The sequence below is a fragment of the Lithobates pipiens genome, unplaced genomic scaffold (assembly GCF_037356315.1).
Source record: "Lithobates pipiens isolate NorthernLeopardFrog02 unplaced genomic scaffold, aLitPip1_a1.2 Scaffold_16, whole genome shotgun sequence".
Lineage (NCBI taxonomy): Eukaryota > Metazoa > Chordata > Amphibia > Anura > Ranidae > Lithobates > Lithobates pipiens.
The window spans coordinates 624974864-625002141 of NW_027507748.1; the positions used below are offsets into that span (position 1 = coordinate 624974864).

The 27278-nt window shown below is 40.7% G+C and overlaps 1 protein-coding gene across 2 annotated transcripts in view; it reads right to left on the reverse strand.

Annotated features, from left to right (window-relative positions):
* Positions 1 to 27278, reverse strand: part of STARD13 (StAR related lipid transfer domain containing 13) — a 427146-nt gene that overhangs the window by 274689 nt on the left and 125179 nt on the right. For both annotated transcript variants that reach the window (XM_077484116.1, XM_077484117.1), the window contains one exon: positions 1354 to 1387. In XM_077484116.1, coding sequence (XP_077340242.1) covers positions 1354 to 1387 — 34 coding nt within the window. The remainder of the gene's footprint in view (positions 1 to 1353; positions 1388 to 27278) is intronic.

Here is a 27278-nt window from a genome sequence, read left to right on the forward strand (position 1 = left end):
TTTTTATGCTGTGGTACTTGCTGTACAAAGCCCTGCTGCGCTGAAACATTGTTTGCTGCTTTGCAGAATAAATCTGCTCACAGTACTGGATTAAGCTCTGTTGAGGCCCTTAGACCGTGGAAACCTCGGGGTGCCCCTTTACCGGTTTCTGGACGTTTTTCGTGCATGCATTCTAGTGTGATAACCTTGGATTAGTGTACATGTCAGCTGCTAAATGGAGATGACTATCACTACGGTTCTGTATATTACAAGTGTGTAATGCCGCGTACACGCGACCGGACTTTTCGACAGACTTGGTCCGGCAATTTTTTTTTACAAACTGACAACTGAAAGATGATGAGCTTTTAAGAGACAAACTGTAATGTGAACCTGATGTCAATGCTTTATGTACTTTAAGTTGTTATTGAGTACATTACATTCATTTACAGTATTTTCTCTAGAGATTGCATCTGTGATGGCACAGAATAACACCAATGCCTTGTACACATGATAGGATTTTCCAACAACAAATGTTGGATGTGAGCTTGTTGTCGGAAAGACCGACCATGTGAATGCTCCAAAGAGCATTTGTTGTCGGAATTTCCTCCAACAAATGTTTGAGAGCAGTTCCTCAAATTTTCCGACAGCAAAACTTGTTGTCGGAAATTCCGAGCATGTGTACATAATTCCGATGCACAAAAGTCCATGCATGCTCAGAATCAAGTACAAGAGCCGCACTGGCTATTAAACTTCATTTTTCGCGGCTCGTCGTTCGTGTTGTACATCACCACGTTTGGAATTTCCGACACCATTTGTGTGACCGTGTATATGCAAGACAAGTTTGAGTCAACATCCTTCAGAAAAAAATCCACGGTTTTGTTGTCGGAAAATCTGATCATGTGTACAGGGCATAAGGATCACACCAAGCAGTAATATGAGCAGCCGCTTCAAAATGGCAACAAAGCATTAGTACACAATGACGTTATCTGTTAGCTTGCATATATCACAGAGGTGCTACAGATACTATTAGGGGAAGGAGTTCTGTATAGCTAAAACTATAGCATGAGAAACACTTTTCAGCTTGCTTTCCTTGCTTTTTTGCCCCTCTTAATCATCAAGGGCCAAATGTCAATCATACATTGAGCCCATAGCAATTAAATGAAATCATCCAGTCTCTGAACAAGCTCTATTTGCAATAATTGGAAAAGCATGAAAACGAATAATATTGCTGGACAGTTAAAAACCTCTTCAAATCATATATGGACAAGAAATCAACAAAGGTATATGTGGAAGCACAAACAAAATGTAGTTTGGTGACTAAAGCTATTATATTGCTTCACAGATTAATAAATGAAACACGTTGACTGTACTCACCAGCAATTCTACTGTCCACCATCTCAAAACTGACCTAGAAAGAAAAATATTATATATTAATGCATATAAAGTAAGTATACATATATTGACTTAAAATGACATTTTGCAGTTATTTGAAAACACGAACACCTTTTTCAAAGACCGTACTGATTTGCATTAATTAAAATCTCATTTGTTCTTTTACTCAACACCTTTCCTTTACTTTGCATACGCTTCTATAAACAGCACATGGTAACTATTTTGAAGTATAAAGCACATCTTTTGTCAACTTGGCCTTTTTTTTTTCTTGAACGTTTAAAAAAATGAAGCGGTATTAAATTTTAGTAATTTGAACAAAATCTTTATATTAAATACTCGTTGCATTTGTGATGGCACTGAGTTTCCAAACAGTTCTGGACTACCTAATAACAAAGCTGAGCACTATATTCATGCTTCACAAAAGCATTAGGAAAAAGCCCACCTTGATGCAAGCCAATTTGTTAATTATTTTTAAGCTATATTAATGGAACATGGTGAAGTGCTTCATGGTATACCTCTGTCTATGTTTTGACTTTAAGGGCCCTTTCACTCCCGCAGTCCAATCAGGTCTGCCTGTCAGTTTTTCATGTGGACCTGATCGGACACTCCATTCACCCCTATAGAGTGGCAGATGTCAGCAGTGAGATGTCCGCTAACACCCGCCACTATCTGATCCGATCCTGTCCACTAAATCCAGACAGATGGTGACCCTATTTTCCATCCGTCTGGAGGATCGGATAAGATCGGGTGAAAACAGAGAGGCGGTTCGTTTTCACCCAATTTCCCCATAGGGGAGAGCAGGACTCTGTCCATCTCCCCTCACAGTGAGCAGAGAAGGACCTGACTTCTGCCTGCTTAGTGGGGATCAATGAAGTGATCCTCCTCTGAGCAAAGCGGAAGTCTGCTGAGTGGACCGCCAATGTGAAAGGACCCAAAGAATCTCCAAGCCTGGATGTTCTATGTGTGTTCCTTTTTTTGCGTTTTGTATTATTTATTTGTATTTTGTATTATTGAGTTTTGGAAAAGTGAACCTGGAACCATTTATGTGGGCACTAACTCCACCCATTACATCACTAGAGGGGATATTTATCTAAAAGGGCAGCTAACTCCTAATTACTACTTTCCCTTCACCATACTATAACGAGAAGACAGAACAGAACAGAACAGAACAGAACAGAGTGGCAGGCAAGCTAACTGCACCAGGCAACAGATAAATCTCGCTAAACTCAGCAGATATGTTTTTGTATGTCAAGTTGTTATCTGCATGCTTGTTGTCAGCCTGCATACCCAAACAAATCCAGCTTTCCTATGAAAAGGGAAAAAGAGTGTATCCATCATGTGATTCATTCATAGGTGTCAGAAATCTGATCTCTCTACAGTTTATGTCTATTTTATAGTAGTAGTTTGCTTTTAATCCTGTAAAAAACTTTCTTCTGCATGGTAATAAACATGTACTGGTTGCAAGTAGCAAATATACAATAATCATATTGTGTGTAATATTTACCTGTTAAAAAATTGGACCAAGCTGGATGGAAGGGAATTGACTGAGTGACTAGTATGTTTTTTAAATTGTAGCTAAAGGTCCATAAACCAGTTCAATATTGCAAATAACTTAGTTATTATGCTGCATTTACACCCTGCGAAGTCAGTTAAATGTATTCTGTTCTGAACTTGACAAGCACTTACAACTGTAATTCAATATATATATTATAGCTTCTAATGCTAGCCAGATGTTTTTATTAAAAGATCCATAGCCTTACAGTAAAAAGGGTGATATATATAAAAGGCTAAAAAGTGAAAAAATTTGTTGCGCTAAAAAGCAAAATCAATCTATATAAAACAAAAATAGCTGCTAACACAAATATTGCTGGAAACAATATATAAAGATATATGGACAATGATATAGCGCTCTATTCAAAACAAACAAAATATATAAAAAAGTTCATAAACAAGAAAATAGTGAATGGCTTCAAAATACGATATCCTCAGATATGATGATCACATCCAAAGGCAGAGGAAGGAATAGTCATAATCCATTTCATACGCAGAGGAGGAGGGGAACCGTCACCAACACCCAAAAACACTGACTCTTACCATAGATGTACAGATAAAAACGCATGTAGTAAATCACCAAGGGGGAGGCAGTTTTCTATGCTGATTTCCCTTCGTCTACAGAAGCGCAATCATCTCAATGGGAATCGTCCAATGGGAAAAGAGGATTCTTATTTCTGTTTAGTAGGCACTTCACTTCCCAGGAACTGCTTAAATCTCCAGATCAACAGTCCTCCCAAAAACCATAGAAAACATAAAACAAAGTGGCCTCATTGCGCAGGTATACTGATAAACCAATAATCTTTTTATTCTCTAAAACCGTAGTTGAACTCACATTTAAGATGAGATATACAGGCATCAAATGACAATCGGCTACAGATGGAAAGAACGAATGAAGACCACTCCTGTGCTCCTTCTGATGTCACCAGGTCCCAAAAAACGCCCGACGTTTCGCCACCAACGTGCGTCCTCAGGGGCACGTTGGTGGCGAAACGTCGGGCGTTTTTTGGGACCTGGTGACATCAGAAGGAGCACAGGAGTGGTCTTCATTCGTTCTTTCCATCTGTAGCCGATTGTCATTTGATGCCTGTATATCTCATCTTAAATGTGAGTTCAACTACGGTTTTAGAGAATAAAAAGATTATTGGTTTATCAGTATACCTGCGCAATGAGGCCACTTTGTTTTATGTTTTCTATGGTTTTTGGGAGGACTGTTGATCTGGAGATTTAAGCAGTTCCTGGGAAGTGAAGTGCCTACTAAACAGAAATAAGAATCCTCTTTTCCCATTGGACGATTCCCATTGAGATGATTGCGCTTCTGTAGACGAAGGGAAATCAGCATAGAAAACTGCCTCCCCCTTGGTGATTTACTACATGCGTTTTTATCTGTACATCTATGGTAAGAGTCAGTGTTTTTGGGTGTTGGTGACGGTTCCCCTCCTCCTCTGCGTATGAAATGGATTATGACTATTCCTTCCTCTGCCTTTGGATGTGATCATCATATCTGAGGATATCGTATTTTGAAGCCATTCACTATTTTCTTGTTTATGAACTTTTTTATATATTTTGTTTGTTTTGAATAGAGCGCTATATCATTGTCCATATATATAAAAGGCTCCTATAGAAATTTTAGGGGGGGGGGGAATTTTAAAGCCATCCCTAGAACAAATATTAAAGTAGAACTATACTGCATCTAAGAACCACAAACCAAAAATAATACACTTTAAAAAAGGGTGGGTTTGGATCGCAGAGCACTATCGTCTTTCTGATTCTCTTCCCGGCCCATCAGGAAGCAGGTCCTGAGACCCGTCACCCAAATGGCCCCATGAGGAGAAACTATCCTATTGGCTGGCAAGGAGAAGGAGGCAGGAGAAGCCGCCATGAAGTACCAGGAGGAGGAGACGCTGCCCGCCAGCCCTCCCCGGAGGAAGCCGTCCGCGGGTTGATTGTTTGCTGCCCCCCCAACAACATATACCACCAGCCGCCAATGCTTCACATACTGCAATGTCAATATAAATCTTCCATCTTCATCACCAGAGACATCAGAGAAAACATCTCATACATGCTAACAGTTAGTGAAGGAAGTAGACCACATGCACTGCAAATAGCGTAATTCCATGTAATTTAAAAGGAAAAACAGACTGCACAACATTGTTTTTCTGGAGTTCTATTGGGATTATACCATACTATGTGACTAGTATAGATGCAAATACTGTAGATCCAATTATTTATTGTTATGATTGTTTTAAAAAAAAGATTCTTTCATGTCTAATAAGAACTTTATTTTCCACTTAAATTTCCCTCTATGAATTACTGCTCACATTGGACGAAAATATATCCTACATGGAAATATACTGTAGTCTATATTTCAAAGACTTGAGCACATATGTTGTGTATTTATTAAGTGAAATGAATAGAGATCCTTGAATATTTCATACTGAGAAATGTTTATTGAGTTCCTAAAGTGTTCCTCATATCCTCTGTATGATGGCCTTGTATCTCTGTATCTACATTGGCTGTGTTGTGGTAACTGGAGCAATACAGAGATGCCAGGTGGGGAATAGTGCATTAGTCTGTCATCGATTTTGACAGCTGCTATACATAACATAGGCTGCTCTACAGGGAAAAAAGCACTAGGAACAGGGAAACCATATTCCGATAACTACCTGACACATGGCTGTATGTATATTCACTTGTGCACACATGCTGCGTTAGATCTGTTATATGATGATCAGTGCTGAAAAACAAAGATATATCTATGGTAATGTCTGCAAAGCCAAGCCATTTATTTGGGCCTATTTTGTTGGGAAATTTCAGACTTACACTAAAGAGACTATATGGAAGTTGAAATCTGAGATGGTGCATCCTGGCAAAATAACTGGAGAGGGAGACCCATTGGGGCTATTGTACCCACCTCAAGGAGGAATTCACTATTAGATGCCCTTTAACAAACTTTATTTTTTTTAATTTTTTTTAGTTTATTGAATTCTTCAAAAATTCCACAAAACATACAGCTACAATCAGTAAAACTAAACACAAACCCATGGGAGAGCAGGAATTCCAAATTACATTAAAATATAACTAAAGGAAAAAACTTTTTAAACATTTTGGGATAGCGTAAGGGAGGATTTTAACCCCCATCAGTTTTTTTTTCCCTCTGTGTCCCCATTAGGTAGATTTTTCTTCCTGTCCCATAGCCAAAACAGGAAGTGAGAGGAAATCCCTCCAAAGGGAGGGAATCCCAGTGTGTCACCAGAGTCTAATGTCCCCATTGGAAGATTTTCTCTCTTTTGGTGTTCTGACATCAACCCAAAATGTGGGATTTTCTATTATTTTCATTTTCATCGATAACAATAAACAGGACAAAAAAAAGGGTGAATCTCCCGATGGGGGGTACAGATGGCAATAAAAACGGACAGTTGTTCTAATCCCGTTCTACTCTATCCAACACTAAAAAAAACTGTTCCCAGTTTTCCCAGCAAACATATGTAGACAATCTAGCTCTAGCACATACATGGGGAAAAATTAAATGGGCATTCAAGCAAAACACAGTAGCAAGCAAAGTCATAATGTAACTACTACTCGTGAATGTGGAGTGAGGTGTTGGGGGTATTGATAGAAGCATTTCTCCCCACATTTTGTTATATTACAGCCTAATTCCAAAATTTATTAAATTCATTATTTTCCTCAAAATACTACAAACAATACCCCATGATGACAACGTTTAAGTAGTTTATTTGAAATCTTTGCAAATTCATTAAAAATAAAAAAAATAAAAAAATCACATACAATGAGATAAGAATTCACAACCTTTGCTCAATGCTTTGTTGAAGTACCTTTGGCACCAATTACATCCTCAAGTATTTTTGCGTATGATGCTACAAGCTTGGCACACCTATTTTTTAGCAGTTTCTACCATTCTTCTTTGCGGGACCCCTCAAGCTCCATCAGGTTGGATGGGGAGCATCGGTGCACAGCCATTTTCAGATCTCTCCAGAGATGTTCAATCTGGTTCAAGTCTGGGCTCTGGCTTGGCCATTCAAGGACATTCACAGAGTTGTCCTATAGCCACTCCTATGTTATCTTGGGTTTGTGCTTAGGGTCATTGTCCTGTTGGGAGATGAACCTTCACTCAGTCTGAGGTCCAGAGCGCTCTGGAGCAGTTTTTCATCAAGGATGTCTCTGTACATTGCTGCATTCATCTTTCCCTCGATCCTTACTAGTCTCCCAGTTCCTGCCACTGAAAAACATGCCCACAGCATGATGCTGCCACCACCATGCATCACTATAAAGATGGTATTGGCCAGGAGATGCGCTGTGCCTGGTTTCCTCCAGACACGACTCTTGCCATTCAAGCCAAAGAGTTAAATCTTTGTTTCATCAAACCAGAGAATTTTATTTCTCATGATCTGAGAGTCCTTCAGGTGCCTTTTGGCAAACTCCAGGCTGGCTGTCATGTGCATTTTACTGAGGAATGGCTTCCATCTGGCCACTCTACCATACAGGCCTGATTGGTAGAGTGCTGCAGAGATGGTTGTTCTTCTGGAAGGTTCTCCTTTCTCCACAGAGAAATGCTGGAGCTCTGTCAGAGTGACCATCAGGTTCTTGGTCACCTCCCTAACTAAAGCCTTTCCCCCCCGATTGCTCAGTTTGGCCATGCGGCCCGCTCCAGGAATAGTCCTGGTGGTTCCAAACTTCTTCCATTTACGGATGATGGGGGCCACTGTGCTCATTGGGACCTTCAGTGCTGCAGACATTTTTCTGTAAAATAAAGTGCTAGTGCGCACAACCCCAAAACTAAATCTAAAACTCCCTACCCTAATACTAAATCAGATATTGAAGGAAGCTGCTAAAATAATGCTCTCCACACTATCTGATGAAATGTATAAAAAAATTGTATAAAAAATATGTAGCGCTACCCCCTTTTTAAATAAATAGAACACCTATCAAAGTGTAAATAAATAAACTAGCTATAATCAATACATATATTACTGTGCAAATATAGCAAATCACTGTGCTTTTATATACATGCAGAACACAATTAGGTGTAAAAAAGTGCAAAAACGCCTATACCTAGCGTGATACATACAAATAACGTAGAATGTGCAAATATCGCAAAGACACTATGTGACTAAATCACAAGAAATCCAAAAAAGAAATAAATAAAAATAATAAATAAGTCCATAAAGAAATGCAGAGATTCAAACGAATGTTCCAGTGCTATTCAGTAGCTCAGCATCCAGATGTGATAATATGTGTAAAAATCATGCCGTGTAAACACCAATGCAAACGTGCTTCACAAAATTGGAAAAAGCAATCCACCTTCAGTGCTACTCCAGTGCACCCCCCGTTTCCCCCAGCCTCTCACCTCAATAACGGACCCCTCAGGGTCAAACACACTTGTGGGGGAAATGCAGATGTGGCTCCTTTTGGTAATTCATACAGCTTCACACATATGCTCCAATATCACCGGTCATAGGGAAAAGAAAGGGGACTCTGATGTGCAGTAACGTAATTTATTAAAAAATGACATAAAATATCCACTTACATTGAATTTCGAATCTCGCGCTTGTAAACAGATAGAACTTCCGGTCTCGGCCGCGACCGGAAGTAACGAACGTGACACCTGGCTCCTCCCTGATGCGTTGTATCACAGACACGTGACTTTTTCAAAGGGTGTTTGGAAAGGTTCTCCCTTTGAAAAAGTCACGATATTTATTTATTTATTATTATTATTTATTTCTTTTTTGGATTTTTTGTGATTTAGTCACATAGTGTCTTTGCGATATTTGCACATTCTACATTATTTGTATGTATCACGCTAGATATAGGCGTTTGTGCACTTTTTTACACCTAATTGTGTTCTGCATGTATATAAAAGCACAGTGTTTTGCAATATTTGCACAGTAATATATGTATTGATTATAGCTAGTTTATTTATTTACACTTTGATAGGTGTTCTATTTATTTAAAAAGGGGGTAGCGCTACAGACATTTTTCTGTACCCTTCTCCAGATCTGTGCCTCAATACAATCCTGTCTTGGAGGTCTACAGACAATTCCTTGGACTTCATGGCTTAGTTTGTGCTCTGACATGTACTGTAACAGTGGGACCTGATATAGACAGGTGTGTGCCTTTCCAAATCATGTCCAATCAACTGAATTTACCACAGTTGGACTCTGATCAAGTAGTAGAAACATCTCAAGGATGATCAGTGGAAATGGGATGCACCTGAGTTCAATTTTGAGTGTCATGGCAAAGGCTGTGAATAGTTATGTACATGTTTTGTATTTGTACTAAATTTGCAAAGATTTCAAATAAACTTCTTTCACGTTGTCATTATGGGGTTTTGTTTGTAGAATTCTGAAGAAAATAATGAATTTAATCCATTGGAATAAGGTTGTAACATAACAACATGTGGAAAAAGCGAAGAGCTGTTAATATTTTCCGGATGCACTGTACCTGGTTGATCCTGCCTTCAGCAATCCCTCCCATCTGCATGGTATCCTTTATGGAGCATGCTCAATTTCAGTTGCTTTCTAAGCTCTTGATTTGCTCCTTTTTCTTATCTGAGCAGCCCACGTGACTATTGAGTCACACATGTGGGTGTATACACAGTGTAAATGACAGTCCACTCCCTCCCTCCTCCTTTATGTCCTCCTATTGCTAAACACTATAGGGACAGGATATAGTATGCCAATTGATTCAATTCACTAGGAAACTCACAAAAAGTTTAGTTTTAATATAAATCAGTATTAAATACTGATTTGAACCGGCAGAAAAAAAATATTGATCCCTTGCAGTGGGGCTGTGCCTGTACTGCAAGGACTAATATATAATTTTGTCTAGGGCAGAGAATAACATGCTTTACTTACCTGTTTCTCTGCTCCCCTGACAGGCCTATCACTTACCTGTCACTGGATTGTGTGACAAAACAGGGACTGTTATAGCAAGTTAGGACTGTCTTTATATGCTGTTGCTAGATACAGTAAATGCCGTTCAGTTCTGTTCATTACTGATAGAATACTGCAGATGTTTAAACATATCTTTCAGAGTAACATTATTGTCCTATTGATTGTATAAGTACACTTGCTAAACTTTTCTTTTTTTAGGCTATGCTTAGCCTAATCAATTCTCAGGGTGTGTTGGTAAGTGCTGGGTGAGCAACGTGTGTAATCTTCAGGTGGGCAGAGTAAATCACAAAATAATTCACAGGCTCCTCTGGGAGTAGTGCTACACTAGCATTTTATAGTTTTCCCTATCACTATAGACAGGGCTGTATTAGCCACTGTACTGCGCTAGGTCACCTAAATTAGGATAACCTTTTGCGCAAGCTCCGCCCATTTGTGTCATGATTATTTTAGTAAACACTATTGATAAAATATGCTATTGGATTGATATTTATTGATAAAATATGCTATTGGACAAAGCATACTGCATACTTAATTTTCGCATCTATGTTTAACCTAAGAGAGCAAAAATGGTTTTATGAACATTAATCCCTTTCCTGCCATCTGATTACTCATTTTTTAAAAGTCCTCCAGGTCAGTCAAGTTCCTCCATTCCAAACTCACTCATCCATATCTTTATGGACCTTGCTTTGTGCACTGGTTCAAATCATTTGGTGGAGGGGGGATTAGGGTGTGGGGTTGTTTTTCAGGGGTTGGGCTTGGCCCCTTAGTTCCAGTGAAGGGAACTCTTAAGGTGTCAGCATACCAAGACATTTTGTACAATTTCATGCTCCCAACTTTGTGGGAACAGTTTCAGCTTGGCCTGTTCCAACATGACTGTGCACCAGTGCACAAAGCAGGGTCCATAAAGACATGGATGACCGATTTTGTTGTGGAGGAACTTGACTGGCCTGCACAGAGTCCTGGCCTCAACCCGATAGAACAACTTTGAGATGAAAAAGAGCGGAAACTGCTAACCAGGCATTCTTGTCCAACATCAGTGCCTAACCTCACAAATGCATTTCTGGAAGAATGGTCAAACAGACTGGGATGTCATTAAGGTTCATGTGTGTGTAATGGCAGGCATCTCAATACATTTGGTAATATAGTGTGTGTGAGTGTGTGCATATATATATATATATATATATATATATATATATATATATATATACACATTCTCTCATATTTTTGTAAATATTTTATTATATCTTTTCATGTGACAACATTGAAGAAACAAAATACAGGAAATTGTCCTGAAACTTTAAATGAGGTAAATGTGGTTAGTCAACAATTCACAGAGTAAATGTAGTCTCAAAATTTATTAACATTGTCATGCAAACATAAACAACATGAATCATAGCCAAGCAACTGAAATGATACATACAGTAAAAAATGTCATTACACGTATCATAGTATAAAATGGAAACTTCAAAGTACACAGGCATGAAAAGTATCCCAACACATTTCTCAAGACATCTGTAGGGGGTATAATGAACCAAATAAGTATCAACACAGAGATGGTATTGTGACAATTAGTCAAGAGGGTCCAAAATGCATGGCCCTATACTCACCAAAGACTGGATCAGACTACCAAATGCTGAATACCCACAGGTGGCAGTAATGAGCGTCCAGCTTTGGAGCAGAGGAGGCAGAGGAAAAAACAAACAGTACTGGAAAATAATGGTGGCCACACAAAATATTGACACTTTGGGCCCAATTTGGACATTTTTACTTAGGGGTGTACCCTTTTATACAAGCTGTACACTGACTACTTTACATTGTAGCAAAATGTCATTTCTTCAGTGTTGTCACATGAAAAGATAGAATAAAGTATTTACAAAATGTGAGGGGTGTACTCACTTTTTTGAGATACCGTGTGTGTATATATATATATATATATATATATATATATATATATATATATATATACCTTTTTTTTTACTTTTTATATCTGGCCTAAGCCACATGCCATGGGTTTTTGCCAGCATTTTTTTTGGTTGGGGGTGAGTTATTAAAGTGAAGTTCCATCCTGTTTAATCCCAAGCACATTACCAAGGAAGCCCCATACCAAGGATATGTTAATGAATGTCCTTCCCGTTGACCCTCTGTGTGGCTGCTTGCTTGGTGGTCCCCAATGACAATCAGAAAGCCATCAGAGTGGCTTCTGATCATTTGACCACTAGGTCATCTCTGTCATAGTGATCACATGTAGGTTAGAGAATTCACTGATAAAAATAAAGCCTTCTGCCTGTTAATTAACATTGCCACCTTTAGGCTGCAGTGTTCACCTAGGGTGCCAACAACTAATAATGTAATTGTCAGATTCAATTGCAAAATAAAAAAAAACGATAAAAATGTAATTAAGAAAAATATTATTATTTACTGTTGTCAGCCTATAATAAAAACTGCACAGATTTTTTTAAACAATGTTTTTAATAAAGCCTTATATGTTACTAAAAATATCACAAAATGATGATTTAAATAGAAAATGACTCCAGCTTTTGCTTTACTTTTATATTTTTAATTCCTTTTTGCCTATTTGTATTTTTTCTTACTTCCCTTATGTAGTGCAGTCATTCTTGTCTGTTAACAGTAACATCCCATCTTTGTCTGGGACAGAAGCCCAGCACCTCAAGATGTAGCAAACGGTTAAGATTTCCCTTCAATGCTGTTCACTCCCTTTGGAGGCATGATCTCAGGATTGGATTAGCCCCCTCTGCTTAAATAAGGTTAATAGAGGAGCCAATCTGGGTTTTGAGATGTCAGCAGGTCAAACCTCTCAGCAACAGGAGAGCTACCCTTGCAGCCTGGGGAAGCTATGGGGACCAATGGAGGCCTAATGCCTGTGTAGATAAAGCGGCATGCCTGAACTGCAGTAGGACCACAGGACCCGTCCCCTTCATAGTTGGACAGTTCAACAGTAATACAGGATTTTGCAAGCATTGTTATTGCACTTTATTGAAAAAATATGGACTCCTGTATGTGATTACACTGAAGAATCACCATCTTATGGATTGTTGACCCTTCAAGAATTCCAGTAGAGTTTCATGCAAAGAGAAACATCATTCACTCATCTGGGGGAAGAATTGTGTTTAATTAATGTTTAATGAAAGTGTAATTAACTATGAAGGCCTCATTGGCTCAGAAGCGTGTAGTGGTTAGGGAACAGAAACCACCATCCTGTCGAGAGGACAACCCCCTTATGTATCATACACCAGGTGACCTGGGCTTCCATGCAACAGATGGATTCTTTGAGCCCTAACCTGGATCCCAGAAAACATAGGTCTGAATGTAGAGGTGCTCTAGGTGATAGGGGTTAATAGGACCATGGACCAGGTGGATGCGTCAGAGTGGACTTTGGCCTTCATCTGTGTATGTGGAAAAGGAATTAGCTTGGTACTGTAACCAATAATGGCCCATGGACTCAACTGCTCAATCTACTTACAAAGGGCTCCTCTTGTTTTACAAGTGCCTCTCCCAAAGACAGCTTGGTAAAGCTGAACTCTAGGGAAAGTAAAATGCCTCCCTTGTATGCTCCCTGCTGCCAGACAGCTTTTCCCTATGTTCTAGTGGCCGAATGCTCTCCATAGCCCTGCATTGAATGTGAGGACACCAAGTAACAGTCTACAGACAGAGGAGAAAAGGGGAGAACACTTGCTGCAGGGGAGGAGAGGACTGGGTAAATAAAACAGCTTTTCCCAGTCCCCAAGACATAAGTAAAAATTTAACCACTGCAGAAAAAGATCTTTACATTAACCATCTCTCTATCTTTCCAGCCTCCTGAACCCTGTGGCTCCTTTTGTGGTCCTGACCAGTTCTGCACCCTTGAGTTCTCTGTAGTCTTTATCTACCCCTACGGAGGTATTCAGATAACACCCAAACCCGGTGTTCCTTTATGGTGCACAAAGAGTGATCAATGTCCACAGAACTGCAATTTACTAATATTTCTTTAGCAACAGTTCTCCAAAGATAAGATCAATAATAATCTCAAATCATGACCAGAGCTTCCATAGGATCACTTTCTCTCATGTCATTCAAACGCAGTGACTCTCCCTACTTAAGTTAACTCCACAGAGGAGAAATGCTCAGAAATCCATAGGGAGGGCACAGCCAAAGGTACCATTGTTCCCAGAGATGAGCAGGAACACAGACACTCTAGGGTTGATTTACTAAAGGCAAATAGACAATGCGCTTTGCAAAGGGAGGTTGCACTCTGCAAGAGCAGTTTGCTCCAGAGTTTACTAAACGAGCAGAGCTCTGCTGACTTCCATCATCCAATTATGTGCAAGCAAAAATGCATTTTTAAAATTTTCCTGGCATGTGATTGGGTATTCTTTGTAAAGTGAAGCTTTACCACAACAACAAGGTGCGAAAATTGGAGTTTTGAGGTGCCAAATTAATCAATTTGAAATAAAATCCAAATTTACACATTTTTTATCAAATAAGCATTAAAAACATTTCTAATATTTTCAAAGCTTATTTAATAAAATTCTGTAAACTTTGATTTTGTTTCAAATTGATTCATTTGGCACCACAAAATTCCCATTTTAGCACCTTGTTAATGTTCTATTATGGGGAGCTGGTGCATTCTAATGAGAACCCCCATCTTTGGATAAAAAACGTATTGTTCTTTCTGAAGCTTTACCTAATTTACGAAGCTCCGGAGCAACTGCTCTGCAAAGTGCACGGTCTATTTGCCTTTAGTACATCAACTTTTATACTTCTTCTGTGCAGTTCTGTAATGGTTAGTTTGAAGCAAATTAAGAAGCCCACTTAGGGGAAGATCCTGGCCATTATACACAATGGAATTCATTTAAATAGTGAACATTCGCCCATCTACAATTTAAAACTTACACTTAGGTGTGAGGAGCTGAAATTGTAAACTTGAGTAAATGGAACTGTGTCCTTTCATAATAGGAAAAGCGAACACATCCCGACACAATGTAGGATTTGGTGCGGACATTCATCCTGATTGAAGTACACTTTTTAATCCCTTGTATTTTATTTTAGCACCACATCCGACAGCTTGAGACACCCCATTGAATTTATCTTTTCATTGTGTCACTTAGCAGCAAATATCCAAAGGCCCTGCATTAACTGCATGCTAAAAACAGAGGAAACAGCAAGCGACAGGCCGCACTTGTCTGTAATCCCCTAGCTGACAGTCCTAGAGATAAACACCAGGAGATAGCCAGGGTCATTACTACATGACTGGCAGATTGACACAGTACATTAACCATAGCTGACTGTCATTTGATTGCAGCATGTTAGGAATAGGAAAAGCTGGACTGAACGCACGTTAGATCAGCAAGTAAAATCAACAAAGTGGACTGGTGCAGAAGGTATTTAGAAAAATCTGTCAACTATTCAAAATGGTTTCTAGGTGGAATGCAGCTTCTTGACACGTGTAGTCAAGCCTCACTATGTTCAGGAAGGGGGCATGTGCAATAGGTAAATGTGTAGATTTTTCAGCAGTGCTGTGTAACATGGAAACAAATTCAGACGGTGTTAAACATTAAACATTTCAGACTATCCAAAACATTAAAATAAAATTTTGATTGTTCTTGCACTTTCAATTCTAACTTCTATTTATCTTTATATTCTTGTTCTACGATCTGCTCTCCAGAAATCAGACAGAGAAAGGGCTCTTTCAAACGGGGGACCACCCAGCTAAGTTGTACCATTGCAGCTTGATGGGACTGTACGCATGCTGTGGTTGAAATGCTGTGCTCAGTGGCAGCGGCAATCTTAATTCGGCTTACAGAGTTCAACAGGTGGCACGTCTGTTAAATGTGCCCAATTAGGTCAATGGAAGGGCACTACAACTGTGAGCCAGACACTTTCCTGAGACAAGCAATCAGGGGTGGCCTGTCCATTAAGGGCGCATAGGCACAGCCCCTGTCCATTGCTACCTCCCCTATCCATGCGCCTGGCCTCTTTTGGGACACCGGGCCCATGGACTCCTATGCAGAGGGGCTGTTTTTTTGAAGCACCGATTATAGCCAGAGGCTCCAATAGGCTTCAATATAGGGTAGGCTTGGGTCGCAAAGAGTGTGTTCTGAGCCCACCCATGTGTGTTACAACAGCAAGTCAATATTCGCTGTTGTAACACTGATCCTCCTCCCGGCTAATCAGGAAGCGGGTTTTAACACAACTGATTGGCTGAAAGGACAGGTGATCCTATTGGATGGAGAAGGAGGGGAGGATCTGGAAGCCGCCATGGAGGAGAGGACTTGGAGCCGAGTCGCTGCACCACGCTGCCTGCCACCTGCCACAATGGGTTAAGTGCCGGACCAACTGGCAAACACCAGCAGCCACTGGAAGCGATGGCAAGAGGAATGCAAAAGGTAGTGAGACGTGTAATCCTCTGCATTCCTCTTGCAGTTGCTTGCACATGGGCAACGTACATACGTGACAAGCTGCAGCTATGAATCAACTATCTCCTTCAAAACTGTTGTCAGATCAGCCATGGCAGAATGGGAGTAGGACATGTTGGTACTCCTAACTACGGTTAGAAAGCACTTAAGAAGATGGAACCAAGTACTGCAATCTCAGAACACCCAATAACACACACATGGGCAATGTACATACGTGGCAAGCTGCAGCTATGAATCAACTATCTCCTTCAAAACTGTTGTCAGATCAGCCATGGCAGAATGGGAGGGGGGCATGTTGGTACTCATAACTATGGTTAGAAAGCTCTTAAGAAGATGGAACCAAGTACTGCAATCTCGGAACACCCAATAACAGGATAGTATGCAAATGGTTTAAACTACGTGGCATGTTCATCAATGCCAGGAGTCTGGCGGACAAGATGTGTTAACTAGAGATGCTTTTTTACAAGGAGGATTTGATTTTGTGGGAATTTCAGAGACCTGGTTCAACAGCTCTCATTATTGCCTGGCACCCATTCAAGTGTATACCCTTTATCGCAGGGATAGAGAGGTTTAAAAAAAGGGGGAGGGGTATGCCTGTATATCAAGAATAATGTAGAAGTGAATGTGAGAGATGGCATCACTAAGGGAGCTAGGGAGGAGATGGAATCCTTATGGGTAGAGCTTCAAAGAGATGAAGCTAAGGGGAAATAATACTGGGAGTATGCTATAGACCCCCTAATCTGAGGGAGGAGGGAGAGGCGGACCTCCTATCACAATTTTGATTAGTAGCAAGGATGGGAAGTGTTATCATAATGGGGGATTTTAATTATCCAGACATAGATTGGGCGGAGGGAACCGACGAATGCGTGGTTCCCTCCGCCCAATCTATGTCTGGATAATTAAAATTCGTCCAAGGCTCACTAGTTCCTGAATGTCTTGCAGGGCAATTTCATGGGTGAGATGGTAGACGCACCAACTAGATCTACTGATTACCAACAATACAGACCTGATCACACATGTGGAAATACGGGGAAATTTAGGAAACAGGTCATTTGGCTTCAGTATAAATCACACAAATAGGAAACATAAGAGATACAAAGACACTGAATTTCAAAAGAGCCAACTTCCCTAAACTATGAACCCAAGTAGAACGAAGACCACAGAGATGCTCCTTTAACGCAGGAATACTCTGCAGAACAAAAGAGTCAGGCCACATGGAAGGTTGGAAACCATCATTTGCCATAAACGGAGACAATCAGGAAGCAGAGGTTGCGTAGATTAATGAGGCCCTTGTGGCTTCTTTTTCTCATGGTCTCTCATGGTCTCAAGGATGAGATAGCAGCCTGAGATATACCCACTGAGCTGGAGAAGTTGATCATGTTTGTTCTTTTTACTTTATTAACTACTACCCACTGTCATATGACGGCGGGAAGAAGCAGCTGTTGTTCTGGGCCGCCATCATATGACGTGATTTCCTTCGCGGGCAACATTCAAAATGTGACAGTGCTGAAAGTTGAAAAATGGCTTGGGCAGGAAGGGGGTGTTCGTGCCTGGTAGGCAACTGGTTAAACAAGTGTGATTTAACTGTACTTCTGTCTCGGCCGGATTTCATGGTTTCTGACACCGGGACTGAATGGCTTGCACTCGAGGGTACTTAGGAAACTCAGTGAAGGAATTGCCAGAACATTGTTCCTAATTTTTACTGACAGACTACTGACTGGAATGGTACCAGTGAAATGGAGAAAAGCCAATGTAGCACCAATATTTAAAAAGGGCCCAAAATACATCCCTGGGAATGACAGACCAGTTAGCCTAACATCAATAGTATGCAAGCTCTTGAAAGGGATGATAAGGGACTATATACAAGATTTTAGTCATGAAAACAGTATCATTAGCAGTAATCAGCATGGATTTATGAAGAATCATTCTTGCCAAACCAATCTATTAACCTTCTATGAGGAGGTGAGTTGCTATATAGATAAAGGAAGGCCCATACACGTGGTGTATCTGGATTTTGAAAAAGTATTTGACACAGTTCCCCATGAAAGTTTACTGTTCAAAATAAGGTCCGTTGGCATGGACCATAGGGTGAGTACATGGATTTAAAACTGTCTACAGGGGTGAGTTTAGAGGGTGGTGATCAATGGGGAATACTCGGAATGATCAAGGGTGGGTAGTGGGGTCTCAGAGGGTTCTATTCTGGGACCAATCCTATTTAATTTGTTCATAAACAACCTGGAGGATGGGGTAAACAGTTCAATCTGTGTATTTGCGGACAATACTAAGCTAAGCAGGGCAATAGCTTCTCCATAGGATGTGGAAACCTTGCAAGAAGATCTGATCAAATTAATGGGGTGGGCAACTACATGGCAAATGAGGTTTAACATAGAAAAATTTTAAATAATGTATTTGGGTGGCAAAAATATGAATGCAATCTATACACTAGGGGTAGAACCTCTGGGAAAATCTAAGATGGTAAAGGACCTGGGGGTCCTAGTAGATAATAGGCTCAGCAATGGCATGCAATGCCAAGCTGCTTCTAACAAAGCAAACAGAATATTGGCATGCCGAAAATCCCAAAACGGATTAACGCCAGGTATAAAGCCACAATTCTCCCACTCTACAAGACTCTGGTCTGGTCGCACCTGGAGTATGCTGTCACCAGTGCTCAGGAAGGATGTACTGGAAATGGAGCGAGTACAAAGAAGGGCAACAAAGCTAATAAAGGGTCTGGAGGACATTAGTTATGAAGAAAGGTTGCGAGCACTGAACTTATTCTCTCTGGAGAAGAGACGCTTGAGAATGGATATGATTTCAATTTACAAATACCATACTGGTGTCCCCACAATAGGGATAAAACTTTTTTGCTCATTAAAATTAGAAGAAAAGAGGTTTAACCTTAAACTACATATAGGGTTCTTTACTGTAACAGCAGAAAGGATGTGGAATTCCCTTCCACAGGCGGTGGTCTCAGCGGGGGGGGGGGGGGGCATCGATAGTTTAAAAAAACTATTAGATAAGCACCTGAACGACCGCAACATACAGGGATATACAATATAATACTGACATATAATCACACACATAGGTTGGACTTGATGGACTTGTGTTGTTTTTCAACCTCACCTACTATGTATCTATGTAACTTTGTATTTGGTCGGAACAGAACTGTAAAAAAACTTTTATGACAGATATTCCATGTCTTTATGGACCTTGCTTTGTGTGCTGCTCCAAATCATTTGGTGGGGGGGGGGGGGGGGATTATGGTGTGGGGTTGTTTTTCAGGGGTTGGGCTTGGCCCCTTAGTTCCAGTGAAGGAAACACTTAAGGTGTCAGCATACCAAGACAATTTTATGCTACCAACTTTGTGGGAACAGTTTGGGAATGCCCCCTCCTGTTCCAAGATAACTGTGCACCAGTGCACAGAGAAAGGTCCATAAAGACCTGGATGAGTGAGTTTAGGGTGGGGGAACTTGACTGGTCTGCACAGAGTCCTGACCCTGGGATGAATTAGAGCAGAGACTGTGAGCCAGGCCTTCTAGTCCACATCAGTGCCTGACCTAAAAAATGGGCTTCTGGAAGAATGGTAAAAACATTCCTATAGACACACTCATAAACCTTGTGGACAGCCTTCCAAGAAGAGTTGAAGCTGTTATAGCTGAAAGGGTGGGTCAATTCAATATTGAGTCCTACGGACTAAGACTGGGATGCCATTAAAGTACATGTGCATGTAATGCCAGGCATCCCAATATTTTTTATAATATATTGCGTGTGTATATATATATATATATATATACATATATATATATATATATATATATATATATATATATATATATACTGTATATATATATATATATATATATATATATATATATATATATATATATATGTAGCGCTGGCTCCTGACGAGCAGGCGCTATGGTTTTTTTTGAAAAATTAATTTGCCTGAAACCACAGTTGGGTTTTGGGCAGGGCCGTCTTTAATATTGATTGGACCCTGGGCAAAACTTTTCTTGGGGGCCCCCCCATGCAGTTTTGCTCTCCACCTGCTCTGAGACACACAATAAATAGCAACTAGACTCAAAATCAAATCAGGCATCGATTGCGATTGGTTGCCAGAGGTTACAATATATCATTACCGCTCACTGACTGGTTGCTAGAGGCTACAGCACGCATTACGGCTCACTGATTAGTTGCTAGAGGTTACAGCACATATATGTCCTCAGGGGGGCATGATATGCATGTGAATGCCGTTGGCTGTCTCTATTTACATATGAATGCTGCTGCTATTTACATATGAATGCCAGTAATTTACATGTAAACACAGGGTCTGCAGGTGAGTCGTCTTTACACAACAATAGGGCAGAGCTGGGCAGCATTAGTAGCAGCACTTCACACTGAGATATTGGGACACAGCACAGGACTAAAACCTCGAGGGACGAGGGAATTTAAACCAGGATAGTTGGCAAATATGAGGCAGCTGCTTTGGGCCCCACAACAATGACAGGTCCCAGGGCAGCTGCCCCTTTTGCCCTGCCTTAAAAACGGCCCTGGTTTTGGGTCTATCTCTCTAAATTTCTGGTTTCAGTACTAGTCCAGCTGGGTTACATTGAATGCCATTATTCTCTTGGAACCAGCCCAGTAGGAGTATTTTGCTGCTGTGCATTCTGGGGGGTGGTATTTAAGGTACTGATGCCACGTGCTTCGGGGGTTCCATTTTTGATTTCCTATCTGTTCGGTTCTGGTGGTCCTCCTGACCCAGCCCCATGGCCCTCCTGGCCTGGGGTGTGGAACCACTCATCCTGAGTCTCGATTGCGAAGCAACTGCAGGGACAGGCCCGAGTGGATTTTGGGGCCTACTGATCCAAGGGTGGTCCGGTGCCGTCTCATCTGAAGGGAGAGGCCCAGCAACCGAAGAACCCCAGGGGAGGACTCTTTCAGGAGAAGACTGCACACAAGGCTGGCTTCTCTGAAGGAGCCTAGAGGCTTAGTTGAAGGACGCAACCTGGACCAACACTCATAGGGTATCACCGGATCGGCTGAGAGAACCTGGTACAGTATGTCAGTTCTTTAAATTTGTCCACATCCCTCAGTAATGCTTAAGTGTATCTTACAAGTCTGTGGCAGAGACTTTGTCGAGCACCCTACTGGCTGCTAGGCATAGTGAGAGAGGTCTACCGGGGGGGGGGGGGGGGGGGGTTGTTAAATCCAGTTGTGAAACGGTCTCTATTCTCTGGAATTTCTCTAAAGACTTCAATTTTTTGGAAATACAAGTACCTGAACTCACTCGTAACCCTCTACCCTTTATTGAAAGTCTCTGTTTATGTTCTAAATAAATAACCCAAGAGAAGATTCTGTGTCAGTTTCCACATTCATTGGGCCATCTACCACGGGAACCCCAAGACGGAGAAGCAAACAAGGAGGTAACGGTAAGCCCAAATAAAACCAGCAGCTCCTTCGGGGGTCAGTGCTATATATATATATATATATATATATATATATATATACTGTATATTTAAACATTATACATGCCTTTTCCCCTTTTTTTATACTGTGAGTGATCACATAACCTTTGTTCTTAGCTGCATAAGGAGCTCAGACAGCTGGGGGAGGAGAAACAGCAGTACACTAATCTTCCCAGTGAATGGCTGTGCAGAGGGCATGCCAGGACAAGTCTGATTATTAGAGGAGAACAGGCTGAGTTCTCAGCACAGCTAGAGAACTTAGGACACTGTGCTCTCATACCTAATTTGGTCAGTTTTTGATAGGAAAGCAAGGGGACTGGCAGGAACACCAGGGATTTCACCCAAAGGAAGCAATACTAATAGAACAGGATCATTTTTCATACAAGTACATGGTACAGCAGGCACATATCAGGGATATGAAATGTTGGGTTTAAATACTCTTTAACTTTGAGAGCTTTGTACGACATGAGAGTGTGATAGTGTGTGCATGCAGGTTAGTTATTCATCAGAAAATGTTTGTCCATCAAAGTTATCAGCATAAAAACAAACACGACTTTCCTTCTTCTTGTTAATGTGAATATAAACCATGTTGAATCAGGAACAAATGTGTGTAATTATTTTTTATCATGTGTATTTTGGTGCATTGCGTTGCTAAAACAGGATTATATTTTTTTTTCTGGTTTGTTGTGGTGAATTGGCAGCAATTTTGTAATGAATGCACAATGCACATTAAAGACATCATGCTTAGTTATGTGTGTTAATGTACGGGAACTGATTACAAAATGATTAATAAGGCCTAAATGAAATAAATCAGCTAAGGTAAATACACTCACCAAAAACACCCTCTAAAAATAGAAAAAAAATGTTTTTTGTCTCTTTTACATTTTGCCTCACTAAGTGAAATTGAGAGTTTCTTCACTGGCAAAAGAAAAAAAAATAGATATTTTACTGACAGGTCACCCTTATTCTCTGTTTTGTCTTTCTGGGGTTCAAAGGAGTTTAAACTGCGACATACACATTTTCTCTATATAGCGGGTCTTGCTGCAAATCATTAATTTATAACCCGTCCTGCAGTTTTCATGAGGCCTAAAGCATACATCACTAGGAATTGGTGGTTTAGCTGCACAGCAAACATACAGTTCTTTGTTTTTTTTGTTATCTTTTCTGATAAGGTTTATATGACAACACTGCAGACTGTTAACTGTGTTTCTTCTGTGAAGCTAACACCAAGAAAATACATATTCTATTTTCCTAAAAATGGATGTAAAATGTATTTTCAAGGATTACAAAGACACTGAGAGCACTTCTACATATTGCATGCTTTCCTACACACTGCCTGTTTAATTCCATAGGGAAGCAGGCCTATGGGCAGCTCGTTTTTTGCTTATCTGCAATGCAGACAAACCTATCAATTTCATTTTTACAGCAAATGACCTTCTACAAGGATAAGAAAGTAGCACGTAGAATCTTAGCAGTAGTTATTGTATGAGCAAGTATTTCATGTTACGTTACCTGCTGCATTTTCAGTCGATTAATTAAGGATTTTCAAGATTTCTGTTTGCAGAAATGTATAGCAGCAAACTGTTATACTTCATATAAAAAGTATAGAAATGTATAGCAGCAAACTGTTATACTTCATATAAAAAGTATAGAAATGTATAGCAGCAAACTGTTATACTTCATATAAAAAGGGCAGAAATGTATAGCAGCAAACTGTTATACTTCATATAAAAAGTACAGGAATGTATAGCAGCAAACTGTTATACTTCATATAAAAAGTGCAAAAATCTATAGCAGCAAACAGTTATACATCATATAAAAAGTGCAGAAATGTATAGCAGCAAACTGTTATACTTCATATAAAAAGTGAAGAAATGTATAGCAGCAAACTGTTATACTTCATATAAAAAGTATAGAAATGTATAGCAGCAAACAGTTATACTTCATATAAAAAGTGCAGAAATGTATAGCAGCAAACTGTTATACTTCATATAAAAAGTATAGAAATGTATAGCAGCAAACTGTTATACTTCATATAAAAAGTACAGAAATGTATAGCAGCAAACAGTTATACTTCATATAAAAAGTACAGGAATGTATAGCAGCAAACTGTTATACTTCATATAAAAAGTGCAAAAATCTATAGCAGCAAACAGTTATACATCATATAAAAAGTGCAGAAATGTATAGCAGCAAACTGTTATACTTCATATAAAAAGTGCAGAAATGTATAGCAGCAAACTGTTATACTTCATATAAAAAGTGCAAAAATCTATAGCAGCAAACAGTTATACATCATATAAAAAGTGCAGAAATGTATAGCAGCAAACTGTTATACTTCATATAAAAAGTGCAGAAATGTATAGCAGCAAACTGTTATACTTCATATAAAAAGTACAGAAATGTATAGCAGCAAACAGTTATACTTCATATAAAAAGTGCAGAAATGTATAGCAGCAAACAGTTATACTTCATATAAAAAGTGCAGAAATGTATAGCAGCAAACTGTTATACTTCATATAAAAAGTGCAGAAATGTATAGCAGCAAACTGTTATACTTCATATAAAAAGTACAGAAATGTATAGCAGCAAACTGTTATACTTCATATAAAAAGTGCAGAAATGTATAGCAGCAAACTGTTACACTTCATATAAAAAGTAAAGAAATGTATAGCAGCAAACTGTTATACTTCATATAAAAAGTACAGAAATGTATATAGCAGCAAATTGTTATACTTCATATAAAAAGTACAGAAATGTATAGCAGTAAACAGTTATACTTCAGATTTTGTAGTAAAATCAGGAAGGTAAAAATAGTGATTGGTTGCTACTGACTATTGCATTGTGCACTTAGCCTGTTTAAAGGGTCGATACACCCAGAACTGATATTTCATTTTTTTTTGTAGATGCTCGAGAGTTTAACCATCTAACATTTTCTCAAATTTCTCTGGTGACACATATGGCAAAGTCTTTGCACCTGAGTTCTGAATGTTTCATGCCTGCTGTGCTCATGGTGTGGGGTTCCTGCCCTCCCTGCTGGTGTTCTTTGGTTTACTTTATAATATGAATAATGCATCAAAAGGAGCTGAAACACACAAACTTAGATGAAAACACCCAAAACTCCCAGATGGACAGAGTTGGAAAATATGGCAGTGAGATCAAGCTGTTGGAGTACCATGCTCCACTTATGACTAAAATATCACTTTTGCATTTAATCATCCTTTAACTTAACCACTTCCTGCCCGGCCTATAGCAGAATGACGGCCAGGCGGTGGTTTGGTTAACCTGACTGAGCGTTATATGACGTCCTGCAGGATAACAGCCGTGGGGGCACACATCACGGCGATTGGTGGTGCGGTGTGTCAGTCTGACACACCGCTACACCCATCTTGGTAAAGAGTCTCCGACGGAGGCTCTTTACCACGTGATCAGCCGTGTCGAATCACGATGTAAACAGGAAGAGTCGGTGATCAGCTTTTCCTCACTCACGTCTGACAGATCAGAGTAGAGGAGAGCCGATCGGCGGCTCTCCTAACAGGGGGGCCTGCGCCGATTGTTTATCAGCGCAGCCCCCCCTCGGATGCCTACACTGGACTACCAGGGAAGCCACCAGGACCACCAGGTACATCTCCATGGCCATCCACATGTGAAAATTAATGCCCAACATATGCCAATCAGTGCCCACAAATGGGCACTGACTGGCACCTCTATGGCACAATAAAAATCAGTGATGCCCAGCAATGCCACCCATCAGTGTCATCATTGCCACCCATCAGGGTCCATTAGTGCTACCTATCAGTGCCCATCCATGCCCATCAGTGCCCACCTATCAGTGCTCATCAGTGCTCATTCATGCCACCTATCAGTGCCACCCATAACTACCCATCAGCCACCCATAAGTACCCATCAGTGCCGCCTATGACTGCTCATCAGTGCCGTCTATGTGTGCCCATCAGTGCCGCATACCAGTGTCACCTATCAGTGCCCATCAGTGTCGCCTATCAGTGCCCATCATCAGTGCCACATCATCAGTGCCACCTCATTGGTGCTACCTCATCAGTGCCCATCAGTGCTGCCTCATCAGTGCCCATCATTGAAGAAGAAAACTTACTTATTTACAAAAAAATGTAACATAAACAAAGAAAAACATTTCTTTTCTCAAAATTTCCGCTGAGGTGATCAAATACCACCAAAAGAAAGCTCTACTTGTGGAAACAAAATGATAAAAAAATTGTTTGGGTACAGTGTAGCATGACCGCGCAATTGTCATTCAATTTGCGACAGCGCTGAAAACTAAAAATTGCCATGGGCAGGAAGGTGTATAAGTGCCTGGTATTGAAGTGATTAAAGAGGAATTCCAGTTATGGATATTTTATACATAGTTACAGCTTGGGGCAATGTAACACACACACACATGCACACACACACACACACACACACACACTGAGCAAAATTATATACGCAACCCTTTTGTGTTTTCCCCTATTTAACATGCGCTGAACTCAAAGATCTATGACTTTTTCTATGTACACAAAAGACCTATTTCTCTCAAATATTGTTCACAAATTATATATATATATATATATATATATATATATATATATATATATATATATATATACTCTCGCTGGACTCAGTGGTATCATCGGTCCCAAGTGGCACTTTCAGGGGGACTCAAATTGCCGCCCGCCAGCCAGCCCGTTCCGCCGGCTCCGCTGTTTATCCTATTGCGAGGGAGCCCAGCACCGAGGTGACAGGAGCGTGCAGGCAGAACACTTGCTGCCCAGGGGGTAGCAGTCAGCAGGCGGGTCAGCGGCTGAGTGAGTGGGCTAGCCAGTCAGCAAGTGAGCTGGCTTGCTGGCCAATCAGCAGGCTGGTGTTCTATCACATAGCCACTACCCATCAGAAAGCCACTACCCGGTCTACTGCGCATGCGCAGGGCTGGTGCAAGGATTTTATGACACCCTAGGTGAAAATTTATTTTTCCACACCCCCTTGGCTCCACCCTTGACTCCACCCCCTTTGTCCTGCCCATGTATACCCCACCTTTTTAATAAATTGATGAATTGCCAATCAAATGCAGCCCACCAGGGCCCATCAAATTCAGCCTCATCAGCGGCCATTAAACGCAGCTTCACCAGCGCCCATCAAATGCAGCCTCACCAGCACCCATCAAGAGAGTAGGAACACCAGTGGTCGGGTGACCCTAGGCAGCAGTGCACCCTAGACGGCTGCCTAGTTTGCCTAGTGGTAGCACTGGCCCTGCGCATGCGCAATGCGCAGTCGAAGTAGCGTGAATCGGCTATCTGTTAGAGCACCGGCGGGTGGGGGTGCAGAGAGATGACATCATCTGTCACTGCTTGCCCTGTATCACAGCAGATCCACCCTCACTGTGCAGCTGCGGGAAGCAGAGAGATTACATCATCTCTCTGCTGCCTGCCTTCACTCTGGGACGCAGCAAGTGACAATCTGCAATGTGTGGCAGGTGATGTGGCAAGTGACAATCCACAACGCGTGGCAGGTGACGCGGCAAGTGACACAATCAGGGTTCCCACTGCTTCTGC